Source organism: Drosophila subobscura, chromosome A (genome assembly GCF_008121235.1).
Source record: "Drosophila subobscura isolate 14011-0131.10 chromosome A, UCBerk_Dsub_1.0, whole genome shotgun sequence".
NCBI classification, from domain to species: domain Eukaryota; kingdom Metazoa; phylum Arthropoda; class Insecta; order Diptera; family Drosophilidae; genus Drosophila; species Drosophila subobscura.
This window is the reverse complement of record NC_048530.1, coordinates 19,144,289-19,172,286: the sequence shown is the minus strand read 5'-3', so window position 1 is coordinate 19,172,286 and position 27,998 is coordinate 19,144,289. Positions and strand designations below refer to the sequence as shown.

At 44.6% G+C, this 27,998-nt stretch overlaps 1 protein-coding gene across 8 annotated transcripts; it reads left to right on the top strand.

Moving 5' to 3' along the window:
- The first annotated feature begins 1 nt into the window (after window position 1).
- On the top strand, window positions 2-27,986 carry LOC117903637 (inhibitory POU protein). Of its 8 annotated transcripts, none has more exons than XM_034815911.1 (8): window positions 3-1,360; window positions 8,321-8,377; window positions 8,883-9,059; window positions 25,896-26,097; window positions 26,163-26,303; window positions 26,382-26,613; window positions 27,121-27,284; window positions 27,342-27,986. In XM_034815911.1, exons 1-8 carry the CDS (start codon window positions 1,235-1,237, stop codon window positions 27,401-27,403), a joined length of 1,161 nt encoding a protein of 386 aa, XP_034671802.1. In that variant the 5' UTR covers window positions 3-1,234; the 3' UTR covers window positions 27,404-27,986. The 8 variants fall into 8 exon arrangements, with proteins under 8 accessions (XP_034671806.1, XP_034671802.1, XP_034671807.1 ...); XM_034815912.1 differs by having other exon boundaries at window positions 4-1,360; window positions 27,127-27,284; window positions 27,342-27,985; XM_034815913.1 differs by having other exon boundaries at window positions 5-1,360; window positions 25,920-26,097; window positions 27,342-27,984.
- Window positions 27,987-27,998: the final 12 nt, after the last annotated feature.

Sequence of the window (27,998 nt, the reverse complement as noted above, 5' to 3'; positions counted from 1 at the left end):
TCACAACACCACGCGCGCTTGTCTAGTTGTGAAATCTGTTCGCTTGCGTTTAGTTTCGACCAAAGTTGAATGCGTTGAATGCGCTGAGTGCGGGCGGTAGCGGCAACGAGATAACGAGACAGCGAGACAAACAGCGACAACAAAAGGATATACCCGATATATGTACACCCGGGATACACCAGCATACATCAAGCGCGTCACGAGCGAAAATTGCATCTATCGCAAGCAAAACAGCTGAGCGCTGAGCCCAAGATCCAAGAGCTCATCGGAGCGACGGCTTGACACAATCCTCACACACCGACAGACACCGACAGACGCACACAGACGCACATACCCATACTGCAGTGGCACTAGCGAAAGCGGGAGCCAGCTTTTGAGAACGGTACGGTGCGAAAAGAAGAAGCTCCGCTTGGCTCTGGGGCCCCAGAGCTTGGCTTGGGCTTACGTACCCCCAAGTACCCTACGGACACGCAGATAAAGGAGCACAAAACGCTTCCACAGCGTAACGTAACGCAACGCAACGCTACGCAAAGATAAGCGCCAAACGTGAAACGGTAAACAGTTCCCCACATGTGTGTGTGTGTATGTGTGATGTGATGTGCACTCGGTGACCGCTCAACCGCTCAACTGCTTAACCGATTCGATTCACCCCCGCCCGCTGGTTGTCCCGTCTGACTACCTGCCTACCTGCCTGGCTTGGCGGTGGTAATCCAATTACAGTTCCGTGAGACCCCCACAAACAAGTGCCGAACCAAACCGAACCGAACCGCTAACTGAATTTACCGTTGCGCGTGTTTCTGGCACCGACGGCAAACGTGTGGGTCCTACCCGTGGATCCCACCCGACAGCGGAACCGACGCATTGTATGCAACATTTTTTTCCTGTGCTGTTTTTTTCTCAGTTTCAATCCGCGTCACACGAAAGCAGAGAAACTACCGCCCAACAAAATAAAAGCCAACGAAAGCTAAGCTAAATATTCTCGAGTGCAGTGCTGAAGAATCCAGAGAATCGAATAAGAATCAGAATAAGAATAAGAATCAGAATCAAATTATAAAGAAAATCGAGAGCGCCGAGAGAGGGAGCGCGTTGAGAGATTTAGTGCATTTGATATAGTTGATCCTGCATGCAGGACACGCGTTAAAATCGTCCAAGTAAGTGCTTCAAGATTTACTCGCCAACAACATTCGACGCCTCAAGGGCGTTCAAGCTGGAGGAGGATTTCGTCGGCGGCTGCATGACAATGTCGATGTACTCGACAACGGATAAAATGAAAATGTCAGCGCCCAGTTGTTTTCCAGGACGCTACAGTCCCTCCTATCGAAGTTCGGAGCAAATGCGGCGCTGCATGCCAAATCCATCTGTAAGTATACCCCCCGCCGCCACCAGCCCCACTCCCCCTTCCATCACTATGGCTTTGTAGCCCTCCTACTATTACATGGAGCAGCTATCCACGATGATCAGAGGGTTTCCTTAGAGAGTTTAATAGAATCCAAACACCAATTGATAAGAGAAACAATCTGAACATGTTATTCTAAAAGTATTATTATTGATGAAAGGATTTGATTTATCCTTGTCATAAACGTTCCAACACATCTGAATGCTGCAGAAAATGCTCCCTATAAGTATTTACGAACACATTTCAACTTTGACTTAGTCAATCTACTCTATTAGGTTCGCAAATTGAAAACTCTTCTTAGTCGAAAAATGTTCTTTGAATATAAATTTTCTCCATATTTCCCCATTGTTTTTATTGTTTTCGTAGCTCTGCTTGTATGATAACGTCAAAGCTGAATTTCTTTCAATAACCTCTTACTGTATCCAATCTGATTCAAAGTCGTTGACGGACAACGTTCAATATTAAATCCAATTGTTAAACCCAATACGACTCCCATTAATTGCAGTAAGTCTAACATGTTTTAGATCTGGTTGGAAATGTGTTAAAAGAGACTGATCAGCATTAAAGCAATATCTATACAAGGTCCAATGAGAAATCGCATGTGAATCCTGTTAAATACTGAACGCAGATCATGTTGAATGTAAAATGTAGCGATATAGAATATTTAAACCGCAGAGAGTACAAGCATTTTTGATGCTTATAATTAAAAACAACAATAATTATTCAATTATGTTTTCGTAAGTCTAAGAGCTGTTATTTGATATTAATCACTGAATTTGTATATTTGTATACATTTTCAAAACCTTTATTCACGTATCAGAGCTTTCATTCTTCAGAATTTGTACCATAAATTAGGCTGTCCTTGGATAGCTCTTTAAGGGCACTATATATTTACCACAGCCGCCTACAAAAAATAAATAATCACTAGCCATTACTGGGTCATACTTATACTATACACTTTGTTTGATAGCCAATTCAAAATTGATGAAGAACTTGCAATCCATTTTTTACAAAGTTCACTCGAATGATCCCTTAAGTATGGCCATATGGTTTTTGACACAGAACTCGCACAGATCCTGTGTTATTATTCTCTTCGATGTTGCAAAGGGGTGCTGTTTCGCACTAGTTTTATTACTACTGGATTATCTTAACTCTTTATCAGAATAATCTTCTTTATTCCTTATTGAAAACCGTCTTACGGCAGCCCAGTTAGGGACCCCTGAGTTTCATCTACCGCCTATGTACACACCTACAAACATATCTACATGCGAGAACAATGTCAGGGTCTTGCTGCATGAATGTATTAATAACGAATAATCGGGAGGATTTGGCAGACGTCTCGCAGTTCACCCGACTTTCTGAATCTTTTATGAGGCTCGAGTTAAAAATTGAATAGGAACACGGGCAGACATTAAATGGTTATTACCGACAGTTCTCAGACAGGTTTATTGATGCCAGTCTGGTCACTGACATCAGGAAGCAACACGGCATGGAGCATTGCGGAAACGGAGAGCGACACACAATTGTAAGTGACGTGAACTTCACTCGCATTTTCCATTTGCCATGTGCCATTTCCACTCTACCACGACGACCACCGTTGCCAACGGCAAGGCAACATTTGTCTTAATTATTGCATGAGAGTCGCAAAAGTTACCGACTTCTCTCAGCGGCCTCAGCCTAGCCTAGATTTATTGGGCTTATGCGGCCCACAAATGGCTCTAGCTGGTGCCTGGTAACCTTGAAAAGCGTTTTGTAATTAATTTGCATTAATTATTTATCCACTATCCTATTGTATGCGCTGACCAGCGAGGCAAATAAAAAACTGCTTAAACAAAGAGAGTCAACAAAAATAAAAAATGTTACGAACGAAGCGGAGCATGCACTGGATAGTTAATGGAACACTCTTACATAAATATTTGTTTATAATTAGACTACACTTGGAAATAATTGCAATACTTTGATGTTGAAGGGATGTCAGAAAACTTTTTGATAATATTAACCATAGATACTCTTCTTTAATTTTGTAATATTCATAGTTTGAATTTAGAAGGAAAACTCGATATTTTTGTCAAGAATTGAAATCTTCAACCCTACACATTTTCGATCAGATTTTATGGGAAAACTTTTGAAATTTAGGTTTTAGGGTAGCCACTCGTCATACCCCTTTCCCAGTTACAAAATGTGCATAAACAAATGAGCTAAGGGAATGCAAAGAAAAGAAATGAGAGAAAAAAAAGTGAAAATGTTAAGGAGGGTTGGGCCAGGAAGGTGGCAGACATTATAAATGGGTAAATTTGTCGAGACCCCAAAGAGGAAGAGCAGGAAAAAGTTGATTGCTTTGCATGAACAGGTGACTGGCTGTGCAGGGGCAAGGGGGAGTATATCTTTCCACCCCCTACACTTCAATCCGTCCCTGCACCCCTGTCCCTCGTCCCATATTAATCTGACAGTGAAGCACTTTAAAAAAAAAAACGAGAAAAAGAGTGTGCACCAGGAAAAGAAATCACTTCAAGTGTATTTGTCTTTAAGAGGCAACAACTACATTTGCTTATCGGATTTACTTGCCCAATTTCCCCCGCTCCGTGCTGCTTTTTTTTTTTTTTTTTTTGACCTCTTCAGCACCGCATCCCGCCCAGCTCAGCCCCGGCTGATTACAGTTAGCCACTTTTCGGCTTTTTGGAAGCTGGCAGCGGACCGAAGCGAATGATCAAAGCGGCGGATTTATAGGATTTATATGCTACCCTTGGCTGCCGCTGTGGCAGCGCATTAGGCCTGAAAGTTGAATCAAGGAATCGTGGAAGTCCTCCTGTTTGGAAGGAGAGTGGGACAGACGCGCTTTTTAGCTGGTTACAAAAACACTTAACGCCTTGCAGTCCATTAAATGGAAATTTGTCGCCGATCCCTTGGACAGAGACAGCAGACAACTGACATCAGCAGGTGGCGGGTTCTACTTGGAGTGGGACTGCGATGGAAATTTGAAGTGGAATTGGGATTTGGTTGCCTTGTTCTCTGGGGTGAGACTGAGACTGTAGCTGAGGGTGCCGAGGATAAGGATGAGGTCGAGGGCACTGGCACTGGCACTGGTGCCCGTTGTCAGATGACAGACGGCGTCCGCCACTTGAATTGTTTGCCGGCAGCGTTAAATGGACAGCGGCGGCGTTAATTTGATTTAAATATTCATAAACTGCATTTAATGGCCGCGACAAATGTGCTTGAAATTAAAAAGCGAAACCAGCGTAAAACAATTGTCAAATTATTGGCAAATCAACAGTGAAATTTCGGGTGTGGGGGGTACGAAACTTTTGATACCCTGCCGAATCAAATATATATATTAGAAACTTATTTTATAATAGCAAATGCATTCGTTTTATTTATTTACTGAGCAAGGCGTTGTCTGGTTTTGAATTCTACCATGGGGCCGGGATAGTTCCTCCTACATCATAATACCCTTCGCAGCTAATTGTCAGCGGCAAAAGAGGATTACACATTTTGATCTCTGCTGCTGAGAGATTTGAGAGTAGCCATTAGTGAATCACAAGCAAATATCTTACTGGTACACATATTTATTTAAAATAAACTTTATGGATTATGATTGCAGAACTTGGTGGAGGCATCGCGCCACATTTATGTCCTTTGAATATATTTCAAACACACACAAAAATTGCACTCGGCATTAAAATCTAGCTAAAGAGCCTCTACAAAATATTAAAACTTTAATATGTGAAACATTGACATTCTCTGACTCAGAAAATGTCGATATTCCACTGACTCCAACCACTGAATTTCAGATAGATTTCAGAGTAAAGATAGTTCTGATATTATGTTCCTACACTCCTCCTTCTGTACTCTGCAGCACTTGTTAACAAAAATGAAATTTCCCTTGTTTCCCTGTTTTAGTTGATGATATCCATTTGCTGACTTTCAATTTTGGGAAGAATATTTCCATAAATGTGCATTGAATACATAAAACAAGAGACATAGACATAGCATTGGAGATATTTGTAAAAAATATAAGATTGAAAATCTATTATATATTCTACGCAGCCCAAAACTTAAATCCGGAGCCTTAAAGAGCTCATCCACATAATTTTCCCTTTTATTTTCATTGTGTTTATTACTCGTAGTCTACATTTAAGAAACTTTTTCCCGGCATAAAACAATTATAATGAAATATTTATTAGACAACCCAAGGGAAAGAAAACTGAAAATAAATCTGAAAGAAATTCTTTAAGTGCTTGACTGATACAAGCTTATTACGTTCTCCAATGGTATGTATATTTACATCACTTGAAGTCCTCTTTATTATTTCTTCATTATATTTCCTATGGTTTACGTACCTTTGGGTATCTCCTGCAACTGGCAAAAACCATTTAAAGCGTTACAATTCATTTGATTTCCGATTCAATGTTGAATCCATGTTGAATCGGCGGCTGGCATTGCTCTAGTGTTTGGCAGCGTAAATCGATAAAATTAAACATGCAGCAATGCGTATCTATTTACACACATCATAAATATTAAATTCCAGCAAAGATACACATAAAAAAAAATCAAACATAACATAAACAAAAACACACACTGCCAGAAAGAGACAGGATAAAGAGTGGGAGGGCAAAAGCCGGCGTTCACGTGTTTGCCTCACGAGAAAGAGATGGCAAAATAAAAGAAAAAAAAAACAGTTCACTTGATTAATTTTTCACACTAATAAAGAATTTATGTGCAAGTGTCAACCTGCACTGCGGCCTCCACACCGCCCCCTGTTCCCTGCTCCACCAGTCACCTTCTCACCTCTCACTCGCACTCGCACTCTATTCCTCTCTTTCTCTACATGTGTGTGTTGTGTGTCGTGCTATGTAGGAGAGCAGGTCAAGACAGAGCCTAGGCTCCGGCATGTCCTAGGTCGTGGCCAGAGCGGGGCAGGCCGAGAGATAGAGTGGTGGAAGGTTGGGTATTGGGGATTGGGGTGCGAGCCGGTGTTGCATAATTTGATGAATGACTGCGCATATTAATTCATAAATTAATTTACTGCTATAATTTATTACAAACTGTTGCCAGACAAACACACAGAGAGCACAAATAGCATTGCATTCTGCGGTTCTTTTATAGCATGCTTAACTGTGGAAATATTTCATTCCAGAAACGGTATCTGTAACCTTTTGGTAGCTGTCTGAACGTACATATCTGGCTATTAAACAGAATATTTATGTCTATACTAGATGGAATTTAGGGCCCAAGAAATATGCATCTGTATGCTTCTTTATTTTTTAGCAGATCCTGTGGTTTTGTTCTCTTCGATTCAAGAAACACGACATGGAAAAATTCAAAAATTTCTATGGGATTTAGAATAATAAATAATGAATGCAAAAAAATTGATTATTGCCCATCCGACTGCATATTAAAATCTTGTCTTCTTATGTGAAAAAAATTTACTCTAAGTAATTATTCTTATTATCCAAGCTTAAGTATCCATACTCTTTCTGCTCCCTTGTAATGTCGAATAGTTGGCCCACGAATGTTGCCCAGTCTCAGCCCAATGTGCTCTTAAAATTGCGCATGGAGCACCACAAATCTTGTGAGCCCTAATCCATATTTGTGTAGGATATTCTACTGAAGCAAATTTCCCATTCACGGAACATTACTTAGCAAATTCGCGAGAATGCTTTGATGCGAGATTATAGCCAGATTGGTTAAGCAAATTTAAGGGATGGGATAATTTAAATTTGCATTAAAAGTGCCATCCCCTGGATGGAAACACGCATACACTTAAACTATCTTGTCTCAAAGCTGCACGTTACCCGTTCCCGCCACGCAGAAGAAAGGATTCGGACGGGGCCAACAGACTGTCACTGTCACATTATTTGCACAACGCCCACAAACTGCCATGGCCGCTGCGACCGAGTTTATGCGACAAGTCGGGCTCCTCGGCCATGGTCGTTCTCGTCCTCTGTGCACGGAATGGGATGGGTTGGCCTGATGTGGGATGGGGCCAAGACATCATTAAGAATGCACAACATTTTGATTTCTACAATGGCCGTCGTTTGCCTATTGCGGTTCTGCTTTGGCCAGAAAGAGACTGGGATATACGAGTGTGTAGAAAGGGCAAGAGAAACAGACAGAGAAGATGATAAAGCCTGGACTAATGGCTATGGCTCCATCGAATTACGCCTTTCGGCTCGAAATGTGCGGCAAACGTGAGCGATGCCTTTTTGGCCATGTGGGCTCTAGCTCTGTCTCCTGGGCACCCGTCAACCGTCACCCTTCACTCCCTGTCGAAGCGGTATTACCAGCTACCCACCTTTCACCTCTCGCCCACACATCCGTGGGCTTTCGTGGACCCCGTGTCTCTGGTACCGGGTACTACGAGTACGAGGTATGTCTTTCGTTTTCGTCGTGCGGCGTTTTGAAGTTTTGTGCGCATCTAAATAATTGATTAACTGAAAAATTCGTGCGAGTTTCGTATACACAAGGAGTTTGTACACATACCAATATATATATACATATGTATTTATATATATAAAGACATGTACATACATACATGTATATGTATACGTATAAAATCGATAAGACTGGAATAATAAAGACGCCGACGGCGACGAAATGAAGATGAACAAGAAGGTTCTTGTACCAAAACAAGCAGCAAAAAACTTTTGAGATTATTTATTTAGAAACCAGCCAACGATTCGAGTAGGGGCCAGCCGGGCAGGGGATATTTCGTGGGGGGTGGTACTAAAAATCAATAAGACCAAAAACTGCTTAAATTCTTAAAAACGCGACAGGTTGTGTCTGTTTGGGCACACTTTAAGGCCAATTGGATTGAGTACCGAAGAAGAATTGTACCATTGCTGCATTGCTCTATCCATCGATCATCGATCAATCCGTCTACCAATCTATACACCCATACTATCGATGTTTGTCTCGTCTTTTCAGAGTCGGTTATTAGAAGATGCTTCCCTATTATGCAATTCGTGGTCAGCACGTCAGAACGTAAGTTACAACCACAACAAACTACCAATAACAAAACACCAAATACAACCACAAAACAAAACAAAACAAAAAACTATTCGTATATAGAAACATTTTTACAAAATGAGAAACCAGACCCGATTGATTTTCCTTTCCCCATATCCTATTTTTGATCTCTCGTATTTGATTCACGTTCGTTCTCTCTCTCTCTCATTTGATATTTCGCCGACTCTATGTACATATGTCTTTATATAGTATATAGATGTATGTATGTACTTTATTTACTATTTGTATGTCGATCATTGATTGCCTTTGTTTAACCGAAAAATTCGAATTGAATTTGGGCGATTTATTCTGAATATTGTTTTGATGTGTTCTTGCCTGGTCTTAGCTGTACTTAGTCTCTGTAATAAGTAATAATCATAGACATATAGTTACCAATTATGTAATCGCATTACACTAATCACTCGGCTCCTGCCGCTCCTTTTTTCTCTCTCTTCCTCTCTGTTTGTCTCTCCCTCTACAGGGTGATATCTTCGCGGGCATCAACGATGGCATTCTCAGCAGAGCGGAGGCCCTGGCCGCCGTCGATATCCAGAAACATCAAGCCCAGCATGTACATAGCCAAATGCCCTCCCAAATCAAGCACGATGTGATGTACCATCACCACACAATGAGTGGGCCCCCGCAACGTCCATTACAGGTGAGTTCCCCCCCATCACATCCGCACTGTCATGATTATACTTTTACAACTGACAATTTGTAGACCAGAAAGAGTTCTTGTGTCCTTTGTAATTATTTCCATCCCTCTTGAAAATTCTCTCTAAATATGTTGCCTGAGTGGAGTGCTGCAGTAATTATTATACATCGATACATAGGCATATAATACATATGTAGGCATAATTTGTACATACATAAGTACAATGTATATGGGTCATAAATAGCTCAGAGGGCGTTAAACCAATTTATAAGCTACATTTTTTAATCATTTCTAAAAATTCCAATTACACAAACAAGAATTGAATCTTTAGAGCTAGAACCCACTGCATACCAGTCTTTGGTTTAATTATCTAAATTAGCAGACCTTAGCAGGGCGGGGGTTCGGCACCCACCCTTAGCTACCCTCAGCTTGCTGGCTCTGTTTTTTTTTCATTCTTGCTGCCATACTAAGTAAGTAACTAAAGAGCCAAATCCTGTCCGGAAGTTGGACTCTAATGGCTGACTGCACTCACCTTGCTACGGCTCCCCTGTGCGGCTTAGCCATTGCAAGTGTATGTGCGTGTGCGAGTTGTGTGTATCGGATATGGGATATTAGCCAATTTCTAGAAGGCTGGAAATTATGAAAGTCATTCCATGATGACGAACAACGTTTGGGGACTAGTTGTTGCAGGAGGAAAATGAATGTTGGAGGTGGAGGTGAAAGCGGATTGTCGCATTGGGACGGACGACAACTTCAATTTCCGTTTCCAGCGGTCACACGCATGTCGACCTATACATATTTATGTGTGTAGTGTAGTGTGTGTGTGTGTGTGTGTATGTGTGTGCGGTTAATTTGAAATGTTTCTTTAATAAAATTAAAATTGTGACGTGTAAGCCTTCTGGGAACGTGCCACGTGACGGTCGTTTGCCAGGTAAGCACATCATGATTCGTGTCGTTAATTGTATTGTACTTCAACTCGAGGCGGGCTACGTGGTCTGCTACTGGGCGTTCCGAAACTTCCCATACATACGAATGGATGGATAGATGGCTGGATGGATGAATGTATGGTAGCGGTGGTGGTGGTGGTGGCTAGGTGCTTCAAGGGGCTGGGGAGACAGTGGCACAAGTGGAATTATGTCTGTGTCGCCGTGTGCTGCTGCTGCTACTGCTGCTGGTGGTTGGTGGTGCTCTATTAGAAGTTGATTGTAATCAAATTACACAAGCAACCTGTTTCCCATTTGGAAGGACTCCCCTTTGAGGTCTCTAGCCTCACGAGGTAGTCACTATTTCTTGCTCCTGTTGTTTCCATTGCTGTGGCCCATGTTGTTGCAGTTGCCACTTGTTTTCGGCACAATCGAGCATGACGAAAGGGCGCACTGTCCACGCGCCATTGCCGCCGGTGGTTGGCGGTGGATGTGGCACTAGCATATTCCCAACAGTGCCCCCACAGGCACATAACCCATAACCCATAACCATTCCCAATTGCCAGCGCGTGCAGCGTGGCCGACTCGTGCTCGTGCAGTCCTTAATTTTCCGCAAAAACACTCTTCAGGCAACGCATTGCAGACTTGAGTTTAGTTGCCAGCCGCTGTCGATGTCGATGTCGAGGTCTCAGGTGCCGCCAGCAAATGCCACTCAATCACCCATGCCCGAAACCGAAACCATCTCCACAGCCACCCCATGACATCCCCCGCTTCGATCTATGAATGAAGCAGAGAATTATTAACAAATTAGTTTTGTTTTCTGGGATCAAGTTTACCTGAAATACAGGCATTCAGATGCACTCCTGCAATGACTTCCCTGTCCCGATTCTCTAGCTATGACTCATCAAGGACCCAGGCTTAAACCACACTGGGAACTAATGAAAGAGCCTGAAGCTAACTGGACTCGAATCGGGACACCGAATCGGGTCGCGATGAGAGACCTAGCACATTGTGTTCACCGATGAAAAGGTTTGGCACTGGCCTCCGCCTCCATAGCACACGTTCGAATCTCACATCAAATATTGACACCGAAAAGGAGGGCCTGGGAATGACCTGGCAGAGCACAGCTGCACCTTGACAACCACAAAAACCACAAGCTGGCCGAAAAAGTTACAATTTAATTAAAAAATAAACAAAGTCAACTCAGCGCCTGGAATATTTGTAAATTATGACGGCGCCACCGACGCATCGCCTTTGTCAGCATCGTCTTGATCGGAATCCCCTTCGTAAGCAAATAATTGATCGGCATCAAATTGGGAATAGTATTGATCAGTATCGTCTTTAGCTTCATTAGCTTGCTCAGTATTTTCTTCGTCTCGATGGTCTTGATTTAATTCGGATTGATTACCGTCACCTAGCTCAGCAGCAACTGCTTGAACGTCGTCTGCTTGATTTTCAACTGCTTCATTGTCATCAGCTTGATCTTCATCTGCTTGATCTACATCTGCTTTATTGTCAACTGCTTGATCGGTATCTGCTTGATCGTCATGTTCCTGATCGTCAGCTTCTTGGTTGTCAGCTGCTTGATTGTCCACTGCTTCATTTTCAAGTGCTCCATCGTCATTTGCTTGATTGTCATCTGCTCGACTGTCAACTGCTGAATTGTGATCTGCTATAATGTCAACTGCTTGATCGTCACCTGCTTGATTGTCAACTGCTTCATTTTCAAGTGCTTCATAGTCATTTGCTTGATTGTCAACAGCTTCTTGCTCGTCCGAGCTCAATTGAATCTGCTTTATTTGCTGCGAAATGCAGCTCAGCTCCGCAAATATCTTTTCGGACTGCAAACCGATGGACGCAAACTGACAGTCTCGTTCCTCGGAGAGCTGCTTCCACTTCTCGACCAATTCTTCAACCGATGTATCATCATAGTCCAAAGGCCGCTCTTGGCCGAAACTGTCGCCCACCACCTCTTCTACTTGTTTCTTCGTGTCCTGGTCAGGTGTCTTCTTGTCCGAGGACTCCGTGCGTTCATCCTGGTTGGGAATTCTTGACATATTCGTCTCGTGCCACGATTACTCTTAATTTAAACTACAATTTCTTGTGGAATTTGGTTTTGATTAACTATTTGGATGCCATTATTGGGACTTACATTTGTTGTATCCCTCAGACGAATAATTGACTTCGTTTCGGCAGTAAAACTGCTGTGACTGAAATTGGGTTGAGATTCCGATTGACAGCTTTAAGTTATGTCAGGGCCTAAGCCTACCATAATGAAACTAAATGGAAAAATACCTCTACGTCCAGTGCGACGAACTTGTTTGTACCTTTAGATACCCAATACTATATTTAAAGTCGTGGCTCTGTAGACTCGGGTTTGGATTAAATCAAAATATTTACTTTAAGGGGCAGAAAACGTTTTTTCCTCTATTCCTACCTTGAACCCAACAATCAGAGGGAAACAGAAGGTTGACCAGCCTATAGAAAATGCAAAGAAACCCATAACCAGCCGCAAGATTTGAATTTTATTGAATAAACTAAACTGCAAGGTAAGAACTTGAATGAAACACTTTCATCAGAAGCCTATCTACTTCTTGGCACCATTGAATATTTTTGGTTCGTACTGCCACCGCTGAGCAACACCTTTTGGCTGTCACTGAGCTACACACTGATCATGGATCCCAGGGCGGAGGCCTCTCAAAAGAATCTTCGCTTGGCAAGGAGCCCACGTGGTCCCTGCCCTTGAGGTGTCTGTTGGACGGCAACATTTCCCTGCTTGGCAAAAATGTATTTGAATTTCGAAGAGCAGATCTGCGAAAATTCCGCTAGAGGTTATTCGATTGTTGTTGGAATGCATTTACTCACTTTGTGTGTACTGAAACATCTTTTTGTATGGGAAACCAAATCAATTGTGATGGAAATTCGCTTCAATGTTCGATTGACAGGTGAATCGGTGATTCGATTTTATTGCCTGTTTATGTAATCCGATTAGTTAGATCTTTTGAGTAAGAAACCTGTTTAAGCCGCAGCTTCACTCAGCCAAATGTCAAGAAGTGAGAAACGCCCCACGGGCCATGGCAACACACCTTTACCCTAGCCAGGCAGAACTTTCCAAGCGAACAACAATAAGTGGCAGGGGTAGAGGATGGGGGATGGGGGAACTGTCAGAAAGTCTGGTAACATGTGTCATAATCGTTATGCCAGAAGACAGAAGACCCCCAGCGATGCCGAGCCGGTACAAACATTATAAAACTCATTAAATTAAACTAATTTACGGAGCAACAGAATCCCCAATCCTTTTGCTTTGCCTTTGCTTATCCTTTTGCTGTTGCTGTTGCTTTTGCGAGCATATGAAAAGCCAATTATGAGGAGAGGCAATCGAAATAAAAACAGACACTGGCAGACGCAGACGCAGGCACCGTGGCACAATGGCAGGATGCAAAAGGGTAAATAAGAGTAAATATAATGCTAATTAAAATAATCATATCCATCATAAAACTCCAACGCCCAAGCGACAGGGGGTTGAGCGTCGGTTTGTTGTCAGGTTGTAAGTACATTTGTAACAATTAGAGGCAACAGCCAAAATATCCATTATCAATTTCATCCCAACTGTGCTAAATGAGCAAAGCCAGCCAGTGAGAAGGGGCAGTCGAGATACAATGAGGATGAGAATGAGAATGAGGACGATGATGAGCGGGGATAAGCTGGATAGTTGGTTGGTTTGAGGGTGGCTGCTGCTGCTGCTGCTGCTGGCCATTTGCCAGGCATTTATCACACAGATTTTTGAGGCTCGGCTTGGGCTAACTTATGCTTCGATCTATGCTCTCCACTGGCCGCAGAACCATCCCTCTCGGTAACCCCAAAAAATAATATTGTACACACAGTACACTTAATTCAATTTAAATTACACTTACATATTTCCGGGCTAGACCGAGGACCAGCTACACACATATCCTGCCCTCGTCCGGCCAGTCTACCAGTTCCTTCCATTAGTATTTGCAACATATGGCTCAATTTCCCTCAAATCATTTCTCCATGCACGCACCACACCGCAGCGCCCTGCCTCGCCCGGTACTCTGTGCCGATCCGAATCGCCTAAAGGGATACGAAACGTACATACATTCAGTGTGTCTGTGTGGCAGTGGCAGTGGCTGTTCCCGTTTCGGGGCACTCGCGCCCTGCTTGGAGGGCAACCACAAGTGGTTTATCATATTGAAATTCATTTAGTGCACCTGTTTGATTTTTCCTGTCGTTGTGCGGTCGGCATATTGTTTTGTAAATATCGTTAACTTAGCATTGCCACTCCACACGCGACTCAAATTCACTTCCTGTTCGGGGCCCGCTCTGCCCCAGCGGCGACAGGCGGCAACAGCAAATATTTGTCTTTTGTGCACATTAGAAACAACTTACCGATAACTAGGGTGGTTTCGGGGCGGTGTTGAGTGGGTGTCGGACTTGGGGTTGCCCACCAGCAAGCGGAGACCAAAAATCGTATGCCAGTATGGGGCATGTTTTAAGGCATTCAAAAGTGTGGAGCGAACCGCCAAAAACTAACTGGATAAATCATCAAACAAATTAAGGTTCTAGCTTCGGCAAGGCCCTGAAAGAGGGAAGATTCTTCTTATTTCCCCAATAAAAAGATCTCTTTGCTTAATTTTAAATGCAAATTTCTTTAGAAATTGTTTAAGAAAGTGCCAATAAGGTATTAAAGTAGCTGGATAGTCCCAACAGCTAACACATTTCCAAATCCCATTACATTATGTTGACCAGATGGATACCCATACACCCAGATGGATATTCCATGCAAAAGCAATTTCTTTATCGATTGAAATGCAATAAAGTTCGAAACTGAAACTGATCAAACTGTGGATTTTTTTGCTACAATCCATTCACATAACTCTGAGGTAATATAACTAATAATTGCAGAAAGTGATGGCCTGTCATAATGGCATTTTTGCATTGCCTTTCTATTTCCGAACCAATTTACCATAGCCCTTGACCCGTTCCTCCCGCTCCATCATCTACTCAATTGCCTGGTTATCGATTACTGTGCCCTTTTCTGTGCCCCAACTGATTGACATAATTAAATGTGTGACCATATTTAATGTTGGCCTAACAATAACAGAAGAAGTGCATAAAAAGCGGCCACCGCACACAAAAAGAGCTCATCAAATATTGAAGAAATTATGATTATTAATGCATTAACTTTATTTAGTGGCAGAGCTGGCTATCATCAACGTAATCGCAGTTGTTTGTGTGTTTTGTTTTTGTTTCTCTGCTGCTGTTGCTTAGGTGAAAGTTCAACAATTCTCATGTCCTGCTCTGCCCTTTCCTCTCTCTCTCTCTATGAGAATCTCCCTTGTCTCTGCGTATGGTGTGTGTTTTTATTTTATTTATTTTTTTGTACGCTGGCTCTTTGTGCAGAAAGCTTTGTGTCATCCAGTGACAATTTACTGTTCCCATTCCGGCTCGGCTTGGCTTGGCTGGGCTCCACTTTCCTTTCCTTACGTTTCGTGTTGTGTTTCGCTCCGCACAGTTCCGCTCCGTTCCGTTGTTTATTTCGTTTATTTCGTTCATTTATTTATTTAGTTTCCTTTTCTTCATCAATTATTTAGGCGGCTCTGTGTTTCTTTTTTTTACGAGTATGTGCGAGACAATCGAAGACGCAGACAGCGAGCGAGACGACACCATGCGAGGGGCCCGTCCCATGGCGTCAAGACATGGTTGGTCATCACTCATACGACAGGTGGAACCTGGAAAGTTGGAACGTAAAACATGAAGCGTGGTGTGGTGTGGCGTGGCGTGGCGTGGCCTAATAGTGCTCCACAATTACAGCCAAAGAATGGAGCGATTCAACAGCAAATTGCACTTTCGCCAAGCCAATCATCCTTTGTCGCTGCAGTTCCGTTCATTCATTTTTAATATTGCACTTTGTGTAAACTGCTTTTGGACCGTAATCGACTTACGGCGGCTCCTACAGCGCCTCAGCCCAATGGCCCACCCGCCAATTGATTGGCGAAATTGCAGATTACAATCGACAAGGCGCTTAGCAAAGTATTGAAGAAGTTCACTGGCCAGCAAGCTCTGGCCCGGGCGCACATCTGTCCACAACTTACGCACCTGACAAATCAGCTCAGTTGGACTGAACCGAACTGAACTCTAACTAGCTGGAACCTCCTTCCCCGCCCAGGCAGCAGCCCCATGAAGAAGGGTTGACAGTTAACAGGTTAACCTGCTTAAAATGCACATCAACGCATCACTTGACCCACAATCCACCCCAGGAACAGAGGACGCTCCACGGCATATGTAGATGTGGCGCAACACAGCCTCACAATTATCAGTTACAGCTGTGACGAGGGGTTACGGGTGTTTCAACGAATGGCTTTTCAGCGAATATGTTATCTTTTTGTGTGCCCTCACAGAGGGTAGCATGATTCCAGCAAAGAGGCTGACACACGTAGGAAAGAGTAGTGAAATAAATGTGCTTCGCAGTCTTTATTGGCTCAAACTTTAGAGAAATATTTCTGCACTCAGCAATTGACAATTTTGGAATCAAGAACCTCTAAAACAAGTTCATTGCAAGGGTATCTATAGCTTCGTTTACCCAATGGTCTCCTTTTGCTCTTGTTTTTCAATAAGATTGTTATTTACTTACACCGAAGTGAGCATCAAATTGATCGTATTAATGGCCATAACTAGTTTATCCCGCCCCTTCTATCAGCACGGTCTGTGGATTATACACGCAGATTTCCATTACAGAACAATGGCAAATGGTACAAGGGGTGAGGCCGTAGCATCCATCAGGCAAACGGAACATTAATGCAATTTCAATGAACCTTGAGCTACGGTCAAAACAACGTAAAGCAAATCCGGGGGAAACACTCTTTTTCGATTTGCGGCTCCTGTCTGTCTGTCGGTCCTTTCGGGCCTGGCACAGTCCAACCCCACCTGAATCCTATGGCGCTGTGCTGTTTGATCCGCTTGTTTTTATGCCCATGCCCATGCCCATGCCCATGCCCGGCATACAATTTGTTTTAGCTGCGAAACGAGGAGGGTTCCATACTGATTCGGATTCGGCTTCTGTTGCTGGTACTGTTGCTGTGCCCTCCTGTGCATCTCCCACAGGAATTCCCAGGCAATATAACTGAAAGCAAAAATGAAGATAACAGTCAGCACGGCAAGTGCAAATCCACCCGTCCATTTAACAACTTGTACCACCCCCCAGCTCCTGCTACAGCTCCTCCACCCACTCGCACTCGCACTCGCTGCGGCAGTGCCACTCGCATCGCCACTCCCCCTGCGGCACTCTCTCTCTCTCCCTCTCTCGTTCACTCTCTGCTTTGGCTAAACCAACTAACTGCCTTTTTACTCGGCGCGTCTGTGGGCGATTGGTGTGCCCCTGTTTGATGCTTGTAAAGACCACTTTACCCGCTATAATAAAAATAAATCATAATATTTTCCTCCTCTCGTGTTCCGCCCCTGCCATCCTGGCATCCAGACATCCTCACATCCTCGCATCCTGCCCCATGCACACCGTTCTACCGCCCATCCCATCCCACAGTGGGTTGAGGCATTTGTGCTGGGCCGTAAATATGGGCTCAGTGGGGAAACAAAAGGGATTTTTGATTCCTTGCATCAAATTGTGCATTAAATGGGGCTTTATAAGAGACTATGCGTCTACTGTGGTTGATTTTTTATTTTATTTGCAATTTTAAGAGCTTTAGAAAAACTTCGGTGCAAGGATTATGATTCTGTTCCTTAAAATCTTCCGAAAAAAGTATAAAATATTCAACTTCCCACTGTATTCTGCGTTGTTTCCTTTATTCTCCTGATGTCTGATCTTCGTGTGCTTAATTGTTCGCTTCTCCAATTGATCACAGACCAGTGTGCCACACGGCCATGCGGCGTTTACCTTTATTTCTGCCAGGATGCTTCTGTGGCTGTGACTGTTGCTGTTGCTGTTGCTCTTATCCCGGAGGTTGTAACCCCGGATAATGTACTTAATGCATCTACATATTAATGTCGCACCGCCGACAAAAAACCCAAGGCTGGCTTGTAGAGCTGAGAGGGGGCTAGCGGACGTTGAAGTGGAAGTTCGTGCCCAACCCCAACCCCAGCCCCAGCCCCGAGTCTGAAGCCGAGGCTGATAGTAAGCTTGTTCGCGCTACTTTGTATGTAATTTCTATTACCGTGTCTACCCCGGCCCTAGATTTACTCTCTCCCCCGCCTCTCGCTCTCGCTCTCTGTCTCTCTCCCTCTGCTGCTGCTTGAAATCCCCCGTGTCCTTGCTGTCCTTGTGCTTGTGCAGCGTGTCGTTGTACTTTTTGTTGTTTTTATTGCACAGACTTTCCGACGCAACGGATCCGAGGGTCGAGAGCCCAGCGCCGAGCCGTGTGATTGCCACTTTCCTCCCCAACCCTCTGCTCGCTGCACTTGTTCCACACTGCCGTGTGCGTGACGTGGGACATGGAGGAAGGGGGTGTAGTATATGTGTGTGTGTGGGTGTGTGTGTGTGTGTGTGTCTGCGTCCCGGTTATATTGATATGTCTCCCAGTAGAGCAGGCCGAAACAGCCGGTAGCACAGTTAAGCCGGGACCGCAATGTGTAAAAAATTACGAGAAAAAGAAAAGAAGAACAAAAAGAAACGGGGAAAAAAAAGCACCAGAATTGAAACAGGAGCATGGGACTTGGGTTGTTGGTTGGCGGCAGGTGGTTTGCCGGAGGCGTGTAAACTCCGGCGTTTCTGCTTGTGTCCTCCTTCCTTCCGTTGCCTTCCTTCCAATTTCGTGCCACTTCTTCTTCATTATTTTTTTTTTGGGCGCAGGCTTCACTGCCACTGCCACTGCCAGTGCCACGCATGATGAGCCAGCAACAATATGTTGCCGTTAACCCTGAAACTTATTAGTGTGTGTTTTTGTGTGTGTTGAAGAAGTTTATTAAGCACATATACACTCAGAGAGGAGTCACGCAATGCATGTCCCCTCCAGCGTGCGTTTCACATTTCAAGTTGTTTAAAGTTCAAGTTGGAAAAACGCTTTATAGCAAGTGTTCCAATTCGTTCAGCCATAATTTGATTACATTTTTCAATTATTATTTGGCTTAATGCACATTTGGTTTTCAATGAGTAAACGATCAAAAAGGATAACTAGTTTCCAACAAAATGTGAATATATTTTTATATGCACTCCAATCAAATTCGCTTATTAATATCGAGGTGTTATCGTTGATCCATCAAATAAAAACGCTCATGATGGATCGTAAAGTTTAAAGGATTTCAAACCTTCAATGGCCATAAAAATGCGTACACATAAAGTTTACTCGACTTGATTGTTATACGGTCAGCGGGGGGGCACCTGTTCGATATCGATAGCTACCCTCACATTTCGAGCAGTGTAGATTGTCCTGGGAATTCCCTTGTTGAATCTCGCTCCCCCTGCGCTCTGTCTCTGTCTCTCGCCCTCTCCCTTTTGATTTCTTGCCGATCAGGAGGATGGCAAAAGGTAAAAAGTAAAAGTAAGTAAGGCCACGATGGCATAAACCCCTCGACACCCGTGCCACCCGTCCAATGGCTCGCACCGCGTCTGGCGGATATAAAAGTAAAATAAAATCTATTACGTGGCAAACCACCCCACATTTATGTGGCAATTTGTTGTTGCTCGATTGTGGCTCTGTGTGTCTGTGTGTAAAGTGTATCATTTTCCCATTTGTCGACCCCTTTTTGAAACTCTCCAGCAGCAGCAGCACCACCACCATCTCCATCGAACATCGCACATCGCACGGCTACGAGTCCTTCTCGCACTTTGTCTCAATTCCCAAAACTGTCGCCCCGGCCGTTGCAATTTATGAAGATTTGTGTGTGGCCGATGCGGCCGAGGAGGGTTAGCAGTAGCAAAGAGCACTTCTGCGCCCCGCCCAAACGGTTACGGCAACGGCAACGGCAGCGGCCACACGGGGCTATGTGTGTGTAAGGCTGAGGTCCTGCCATCCGCAGGAGTATAGAGATGCGCCCCTCGGTTCCGGGCATGCACTTGTTTTGATTTGTTTGGAATAATAACAGATGCTTACCGTTCATATTATTCATTGTTCAAATTATTAACGCTTGACAATAAAAATTGGTGTTTGCACAGCTCTTGAAATATATATACGCCTGATCCTGCCTGCCTCCTGCATCCTTGGGACCATCCAATGGTCCTGGGGTTGTGTGGGTTGGGGGGAGCCGTGTCCCCTGGCCGAGCGATTCAACAGCAAATTGCAATTTGTGCAAATATTTATGTACATTGAAAATTACTCATTTGTGTAACACCAATTAATTTCAACAAACAGCAACAGCCGCACAACAATGGCCCAAGCCATTTATAAAACTTTGTTGCTGTTGTCGGTGTGGTTCAGTTTGGTTCGGTTCGGCTCGGTTTGGTTTGGCTCTCGCTCTGGTTAAACAAATCGAGAAAATGAGGTCTCCTTTGTTTCCCCAAAATAAACGATGCTCGTTGCTGTTGCTTCTGTTTGTTTGCGGTGCAGAAAGGAGAGCGGAGCCGGGGCTGCGTAGTGGCGTGGAGCTGTTCGAGGGGTTGCCAAGTCTCTCTTATGTGCAGGTGCGCCACCAAACCCTGACAGAACAATCCATGATGCGGAGATGGAATGGCTCTGCGAAGGTGCAGACTGTTGCCTCATTATTAGGCCACTGCATTTGATACTCCATCTTGTCACACTCACTGTCCCTGCCAACGTCCACTCCACTCCACCACTCGCCACTTTCCACTTGTGCCACTTCAGCTTGTTTGCGTTGCAATTTTTCAAAGCGACGCTAACAAATTGCAGCTAATTACAGGCACAACTAAATGGATGAACCCACAATGGGCTGTGGGATGTGTAGCCCCCGGCAGCACTTCAACTTTGCCACTCAATCAGTTCTAATGAGAACAAATAGTTTGAAGCAGAAGGAGAAGGTAGAGGCATCGCAACTTTAAGGAAAGTTTAGCAAGAAAGGAGATACCTTTCTGATTCCTGGCAACACACCGATCTAGGGATGTGTCCGGGTGGGATCAATGGGAATCAGAAACTGAAACTGAAATGTCAAATGTTTGTAGAGCCGAACGGCACTTGATATAATAATCTCCATCCAAATTTTGTGGGCAAAATTATAATTGAATTCTGGCTGGTTCCATCTCGTACTGTCCGTTGCATTCCAAAGTGTAGAGTGAAGCTGTCGCGTGTGACAGAGCGCAGAAAAGTGCAGAGTTAGACTAAAAGAAGGCCAAGAAAGAGCATCAAGCAATCAAAGTTTATCAATATCAGGTGCTACTCTGGGGGACTCACGGGAACTACTCTGTGACCTTCTGTGGTCCGTCGGTTTGGGGCTGGAACGATCGCGGTGTGAGCTGTACCTTTGGCGCTGCGGTTGTGCCCAGGTTTCTGCAGAATCACGATCTTGATCTCGTCTACCGTGGCCACCAAATGGTCCAGCTTGGCTACGAGCTCTGTGCCATGATGTCTGTCATTCGTGCCAGATCCTCAAGCCCAAAAACAAGCGCAACAAGTAGACGAGTTGGGCGCTAAGCCTAACCCTACCAATACACCAAACCCTACAAAACTTTAATACAAAAATTAAGCTTGTAAATGAAAAAAAAGGAAATGAAGTGAGTCTTCGCAATGGTTAAGGACATGAAGTACAATCTTTTAGCTTTTCGGCAAGTATTTTAGAATAGTTTTCGCAATGAAATGAGATCTTCGGGTGCTCTCTGGTAATCAATCAATATTTTGCCCTCAGAGACGATTCCCTAAATAAAAGCCAACATAATTCCCTGCTAAATATTCGAAATTGTATAAGTTTACATGCTAAGTTTTGACATTCCATTCCATTTCCCCCCACATGTCCGAAAAAGTCCTTAGACAGCGGGAGAGTATGCTACAGAAGGAGGGACACCTACACCGACTGCAGGTCGAGTTTTAGGGCTGTATCAGTTTGGTGTTTGGTGACAAAACTCAGCGCCATAATATATTAACATTGCTTAAAAATTAATGAACAATAACAAAGAACACACACACACACACGTGTGGAAAGGGGATGAGCACAGAGAGACAACGAAAAGAAAAAAACTGATTTACAACGAGCGAAAAGAGGCAACAACAAAGTGTGCCAAAAACGGTTTATTATGTCAAAATATGCCAAAAACAGAATGGGAAAAACCCCCGCAAGGAAAGAGATGCAAGAAAACTGTGCAAAAAAGTGGGCAAATAAAGGAACAAGAAAATAACAGTGACAGCAACAAATTACATTATATATATAATGAGGTCATTTGCGCGTAAACAATCAGAGCGACCCACCGGAAGCCGGTAAGAGAGAGAGAGAGAGAGAGAATGAAAGGATGGGTAGACGGCAAGACATAGTCACATGTTTATCCACAAACTGGCAAATAAATAAATAATGCTCGCAGATTTGTTAATAAATTATAAAGCACAGGCGAGCACAAGTCGAACAGCAGCAGCAACAAATGCGCCAAGAAAAATACCCAGCAACAAATTGCTCATTGAACGAAGATGACAAACTGGAACAGCGACCAACTGTAGGCTGGCTTTTCATCTTTAGGCATGGGAGTGTTCCTTATCAATTTTGTTCTGAAATGGCAGCGGCATGAATGAGGTTTTCTCCTTACACATCATCCTCGAAGACATGCCATTAATCACACACAAAATCGATCCTTGCAAGACCTATAATGGGTCTAAAGCTGAAATCACCTTTTCAAAGGAAAGGAACTTATGGCAAAAATCGTTATCGAATAATTGCGAACATGCCTAAAGAAACGTGCATACCCTTTTGCCATTTGTGGGGTATTTCACACATAAAATGGCGTCTTTACATACACACACACATGGACAGAGCCACTGCAGCTCTTGTGTGCCCCCGTGTGTGTGTCTGTGAAGCAAGAAAAATCAATGCAGACAAAATTTTGGCAATGCAATTGTTTCATTTCTACTCTCCCCCCTTTATGGCTAACATTTTTGTTTTGTTTTCCTTTAATTCTGCATTTTCTTTGTGGCATTGTTGCATTTGATTTGAGGAGCAAGGAGCGAGGGAAAGGGCTAGGGAAGAAGAATATAAATGGCATGCCACACCCACCCACCCACACACTGGCTCACTCACTCACATACATATGTATGTATACATATGCGTATACCATTTGGAAAGGGGGCAGAAGCTACTGCCGCTCGAGCGAGAGCGAGGAGGAGCCTTTGCCTTTGGCTTCGGCATTCCAACTGTTCTTCTGTGTGGCGCCATCTAGCTCTAAGTTTGTTTGAGGCTCATGCCACAAGCTTTAAGAAAACAAAATCCATCATTGGGTTTTTTCTTCTGCACCGATTAGTGTCCTGTGGCCTTTAAATAATTTGATTAATTATTGTACAAATTATGCGCCTAATGAAATGGCCAGCGTGAGTCCTAGTCCTGGCTCTGCCACTGCCTCTACCTCTAGCTCTTCCTCTAGCTCTCTGCCTGGTGGCCCAAGGGGTGTGGGAAAGGGGCAAACAGCAGCCTTCGATGCTGACGCTGACGCTGGCATCGACATCGACATCGATGGGGCACTGCCCAAATGAATTTTGCATAAGCCTCAGCCAACCACAATGCAGCACAACTCCCGTTGCCCGTTGTACTGTTACCGCTGCTGCTGCTGCTGCTGCGGCTGCTGCTGTTGTTGTTGCTTCTGCTGCTGCTGGTGATGCTGATGCCGGGTGTTTGGGTCCTGGGTCCTGGCAGCCGGATTCCCGGTCCATGGCCAAAGTCTCCACTGCCAAAATGTCCTCTCTTTCCCTCCTTGTCACTCGCTGGCGCTCTCTCTCACTCTCTCTATCTCTCGCTCTCTTTGTTGCTCCCTCTCGGTTTCTTTGTTTCTCTGTCTCCTGCGCAGGGTGGTTGAGCATTCACTGCGTCGACGACAGAGACAGGAACAACAGGCAGAGCACCGAGCCACAGCCTGCAGCCAGAGCAAGTGAGAGGCAGCTAGGAGAGCGAGTGAGAGAGCGCACCAAGGGTGCAAACCAATAACCGTCAGACTAATTTTGGGATTGGTTTATAATTGAAGAGTTTGCCATTGTGTTTGCTACATCCCACAGCGGCCCGTAGAGTCGGAGCCAGAGCGTTGTGCCACAAGGGGAGGGCACGGCACTGGCACTGGCACTGGCACAGCCAGCATCTACATAGTTTTTCCATATACATTGGGGATATACATACACACACATATACATATATGCATATAGTATGGCTGGGGGGGGGGAGAGCGAGAGAGCAACTGTCTCATTGTTCTGCATAGGCCTAAGCTGACGCTTCCACTCCTCCCCCCAGTTCGCACCCACACCTTCCCGGATGACTGCTTATCATTTTAGAGTTTTACATAATTGGCACAGCGCCAGCGTCCATCCGTGTCCATGTCCGTTTCCAAGCCCATGGTCCAGGTCCAGGTCCCGGTCCCCTCCTCGTGCAGCCTTTTCTAAGCGGGGGCGTGGTATGTTTACTGTACATAGGAGAGGGAGAGAGCAGAGCCAGAGCCAGAGCAGAGAGGGTTGGGTGGGGTGCAGTAGCCGTAGCAGGAGCAGCTCTAGTTTTACCCGCCCGATTGCGCCACATTCACAAAAAGATAAATAAATATGAGTGACCCCTTCCTGCCCTGCCCTGCACTGCCCTGCCACTGCAGTGGGAGCTCCCTAGCTCCGGCTCCCTCTGGCAGCCCATTCAAATGAAAATGGGCAGCACTGCCGCAAACTGGAACTGAAACTGGAAGAGTGAGAGATTGGGAGTGAGAGTGGGAGTGGAAGTGGGTGTGGGTGTGGGTGGGCTCCTCCTCAGACATGGACTGAGGGGCTATTTGTCGTTTTGTTGTAGCATACTTTTCAGCTGTAATCAGTTTAAATGCTTAACAAAGCAACGCAATCGCAGGAGCAACAAGGAGCGAAACTACACAAAGACAGAGACAGAGGAAGGCACACAGGAGGAAGGCATAGACAGATATAGTTAGAGAGTAGGACAGAAAGAGGTGGAACACTACATGCAGAAGAGGCTTGGGGCTGGGGTTTGGGGATGGGCCACACAGTCGTGTGCTACAGCTTTTTAGTTGCTATTCATATTTGCATTAATAATTGAACAATTCTATAAATATTTGATGGCTAGACAAAAGAGTTGTGCGCCCCAAAGCGTATCCGTTTCGTTCCCGTTCGTTTCATTCCGCTTCATTCCCACTTAAGGTTAGAGCTTGTGGCAGAGGAATGAGAATGGAAATGGGCCTGATTTCTCGTTCAATTAAAGTTCGAAACACACACACACACACACACACACAAAAGGGTCCCAGTCCAGATTCCCATTCCAGTTCCCGCTCGGCTTGACAAGTGCAGGCCCGTGTCCTGGCTGCCAAAGGGTTGCCTGGTGGAGCAGCCGGAAAGCGGAGACTTGGGACTTTAATTAGAAGAAACTTTAAATACATGCTTTATCCCCCAACCCCCATTTGGAATGGAAAAGTTTACAAATTATCTTCTTTGGCGAGTTAGATGAGGGACACGGACAGAACTCTGTCATGTTAACAAAGACAATAATGATTACAATGATGATGATGATGATGATGATACAAATTCGAATGAGTAAAGTTTTTTTGATTGATTTCCACTGTTTTCAATTTGTTTTTAGATTATTGTTCAATTATTAACGAGAATTTAGAGCTCTCAGCGTTCTCTTGGGCGGACACTGTCCGCTTTCTACACAGTTGAAAGTTAAACCAAAATAAATACCATTCTAATATCGTATTATAGCTATAAGAAATATTTGAACATTGTATAAATTAGATTATAGAAAAAAACGCATTGCATTTATTGTCTGAACATATTTCTTATAATTCCTGTATGTTTCGATCTCTTCCCCTCCATCAATTCTCATTAAGAATTCGTTTTGCTCTTTGCAACAGATGCACCATTCAATGGATCAACTGGATATGCTGGATCCGACGGGACAAATGACAACATTAGCGCCCATATCGGAGTCACCATTAACGCCCACACACCAGCACCTGCACGGTTCCTATCACAGTATGAATCACATGATGAGCCACCACCATCCGGGCACGTTAAGTGGCCACACGGGGGGTAAGTCTTCGATGAGCCTAGTTATATCCTATCATATATCATATATCGTTCAACTGTTAATGCAGGACACCATGGACACTCAGCGGTACATCATCCTGTTATAACGGCGGCGGTGGCTGCCGCTGGCCTGCATCCCGACACCGACACCGATCCCCGAGAGCTGGAAGCGTTTGCGGAGCGCTTCAAGCAGCGGCGCATAAAGCTAGGTATGTGCCCCTAAGCCACACGGAAGCTCCTAACTTCGTTCTCTAAATCCCACTTACACTTTCGCTTCCGTTTTGCAGGTGTCACGCAAGCCGATGTGGGCAAGGCCCTGGCCAATCTCAAGTTACCTGGCGTCGGTGCGCTGTCGCAAAGCACAATCTGTCGGTTCGAGAGCCTGACGCTATCGCACAACAACATGATCGCCCTCAAGCCCATACTGCAGGCGTGGCTGGAGGAGGCCGAGGCGCAGGCGAAAAACAAGCGACGCGATCCGGATGCGCCCAGTGTGCTGCCGGCGGGCGAAAAGAAAAGGTAGAAAGTGTTTTAATTATCACGGTAACGCCCGACACCCGCTGACAGAGCCAATTCCACCACCCATCAAATCCCTGATCCAGCCACTCCCCGCCCGGCAAGACCTCATCCCACGATTACCCCTCAAAGCTCGATGTAATTGGCCCACAGACCCCAAAGATGAGACTGATTCCCGAGTAGAAGGTGGCCTTAGGCCAGCCCTTAACCGATGGTCGATAATCGAGAAGCGATGAGCAATAAAAAATCGGCGATTATCGATAATCTATCGAACGAACAAATTGCACACAAATGGTAAATTGTCGATAATCGTTTGAACATAAACATAAGCTAACCTCGATAACTGATTATCGGCGATTATCGATGACCGATACACGCCCCAGACACGATCGAAAACGATCAAATGGGATCAAAATTGAACCCCCAAGAACCCAAGAACCCAACACCCATAGACCATTCCCACTCTAGGGCCCCATTTCTAAAGTAATCTATATCGAGTCTTTTTTCAAGAAAAAGGACTTCCATTGCGGCACCTGAAAAGCGTTCCCTGGAAGCCTACTTTGCCGTCCAGCCGAGGCCATCCGGTGAGAAAATCGCGGCCATCGCCGAAAAGCTGGACTTGAAGAAAAACGTGGTGCGTGTCTGGTTCTGCAATCAACGCCAAAAACAAAAACGTATGAAATTTGCCGCTCAACAACACTGACAATCAAATAATACAGCCACACAATTAGGTATAGTTAGTAGTGTAACACCATCAATGACTGGCCACGGTTCGGCGGGATTCGGATACTGATAGTCGTTTATGACGGCAGCGGCGGCGGTTAACACGGCAGCAGCAGCGGCAGCAGCAGCAGCAGCGGCGGCGGCAGCATCAGCGGCAACAACAACACAATCATCATCATCATCATCAGCAGCAGCAGCAGCAGCGGCGGCGGCGGCGGCAGCGACAGCGACATCGGCAGCAACATCTCTGTCCATGACGGGCGACTATTACCTTTAGGGGATTCATCAGATAAAGATTTACAGAAGCGATCCGAAACGATGTGATGTGATACGATGATGAGTTTTAAGCAGTTACCTAACCAACCATAGTGATGATGATCTGATGATGATGTTGATGCACGAGATGCCACGATGATGATGATGATCAGCAGCAGCAAACGATTCTTTCTTCACTTCTCATTAATCAAACAACAACAACCAAAGCAACAGCAACAGCAACAGCAACAAGAAATTAAAACTTATAAATAGCAGCATACACAACTATCAACATTTATCCAATCTTCCCCCGTAAACCATCACCCTCCCTCCCCAATCCCACCTCCCACTCCACTTCCCTCTACCCAACAAAAATTAACAAACAAATTGCAAAAATATTTAAAACAAAA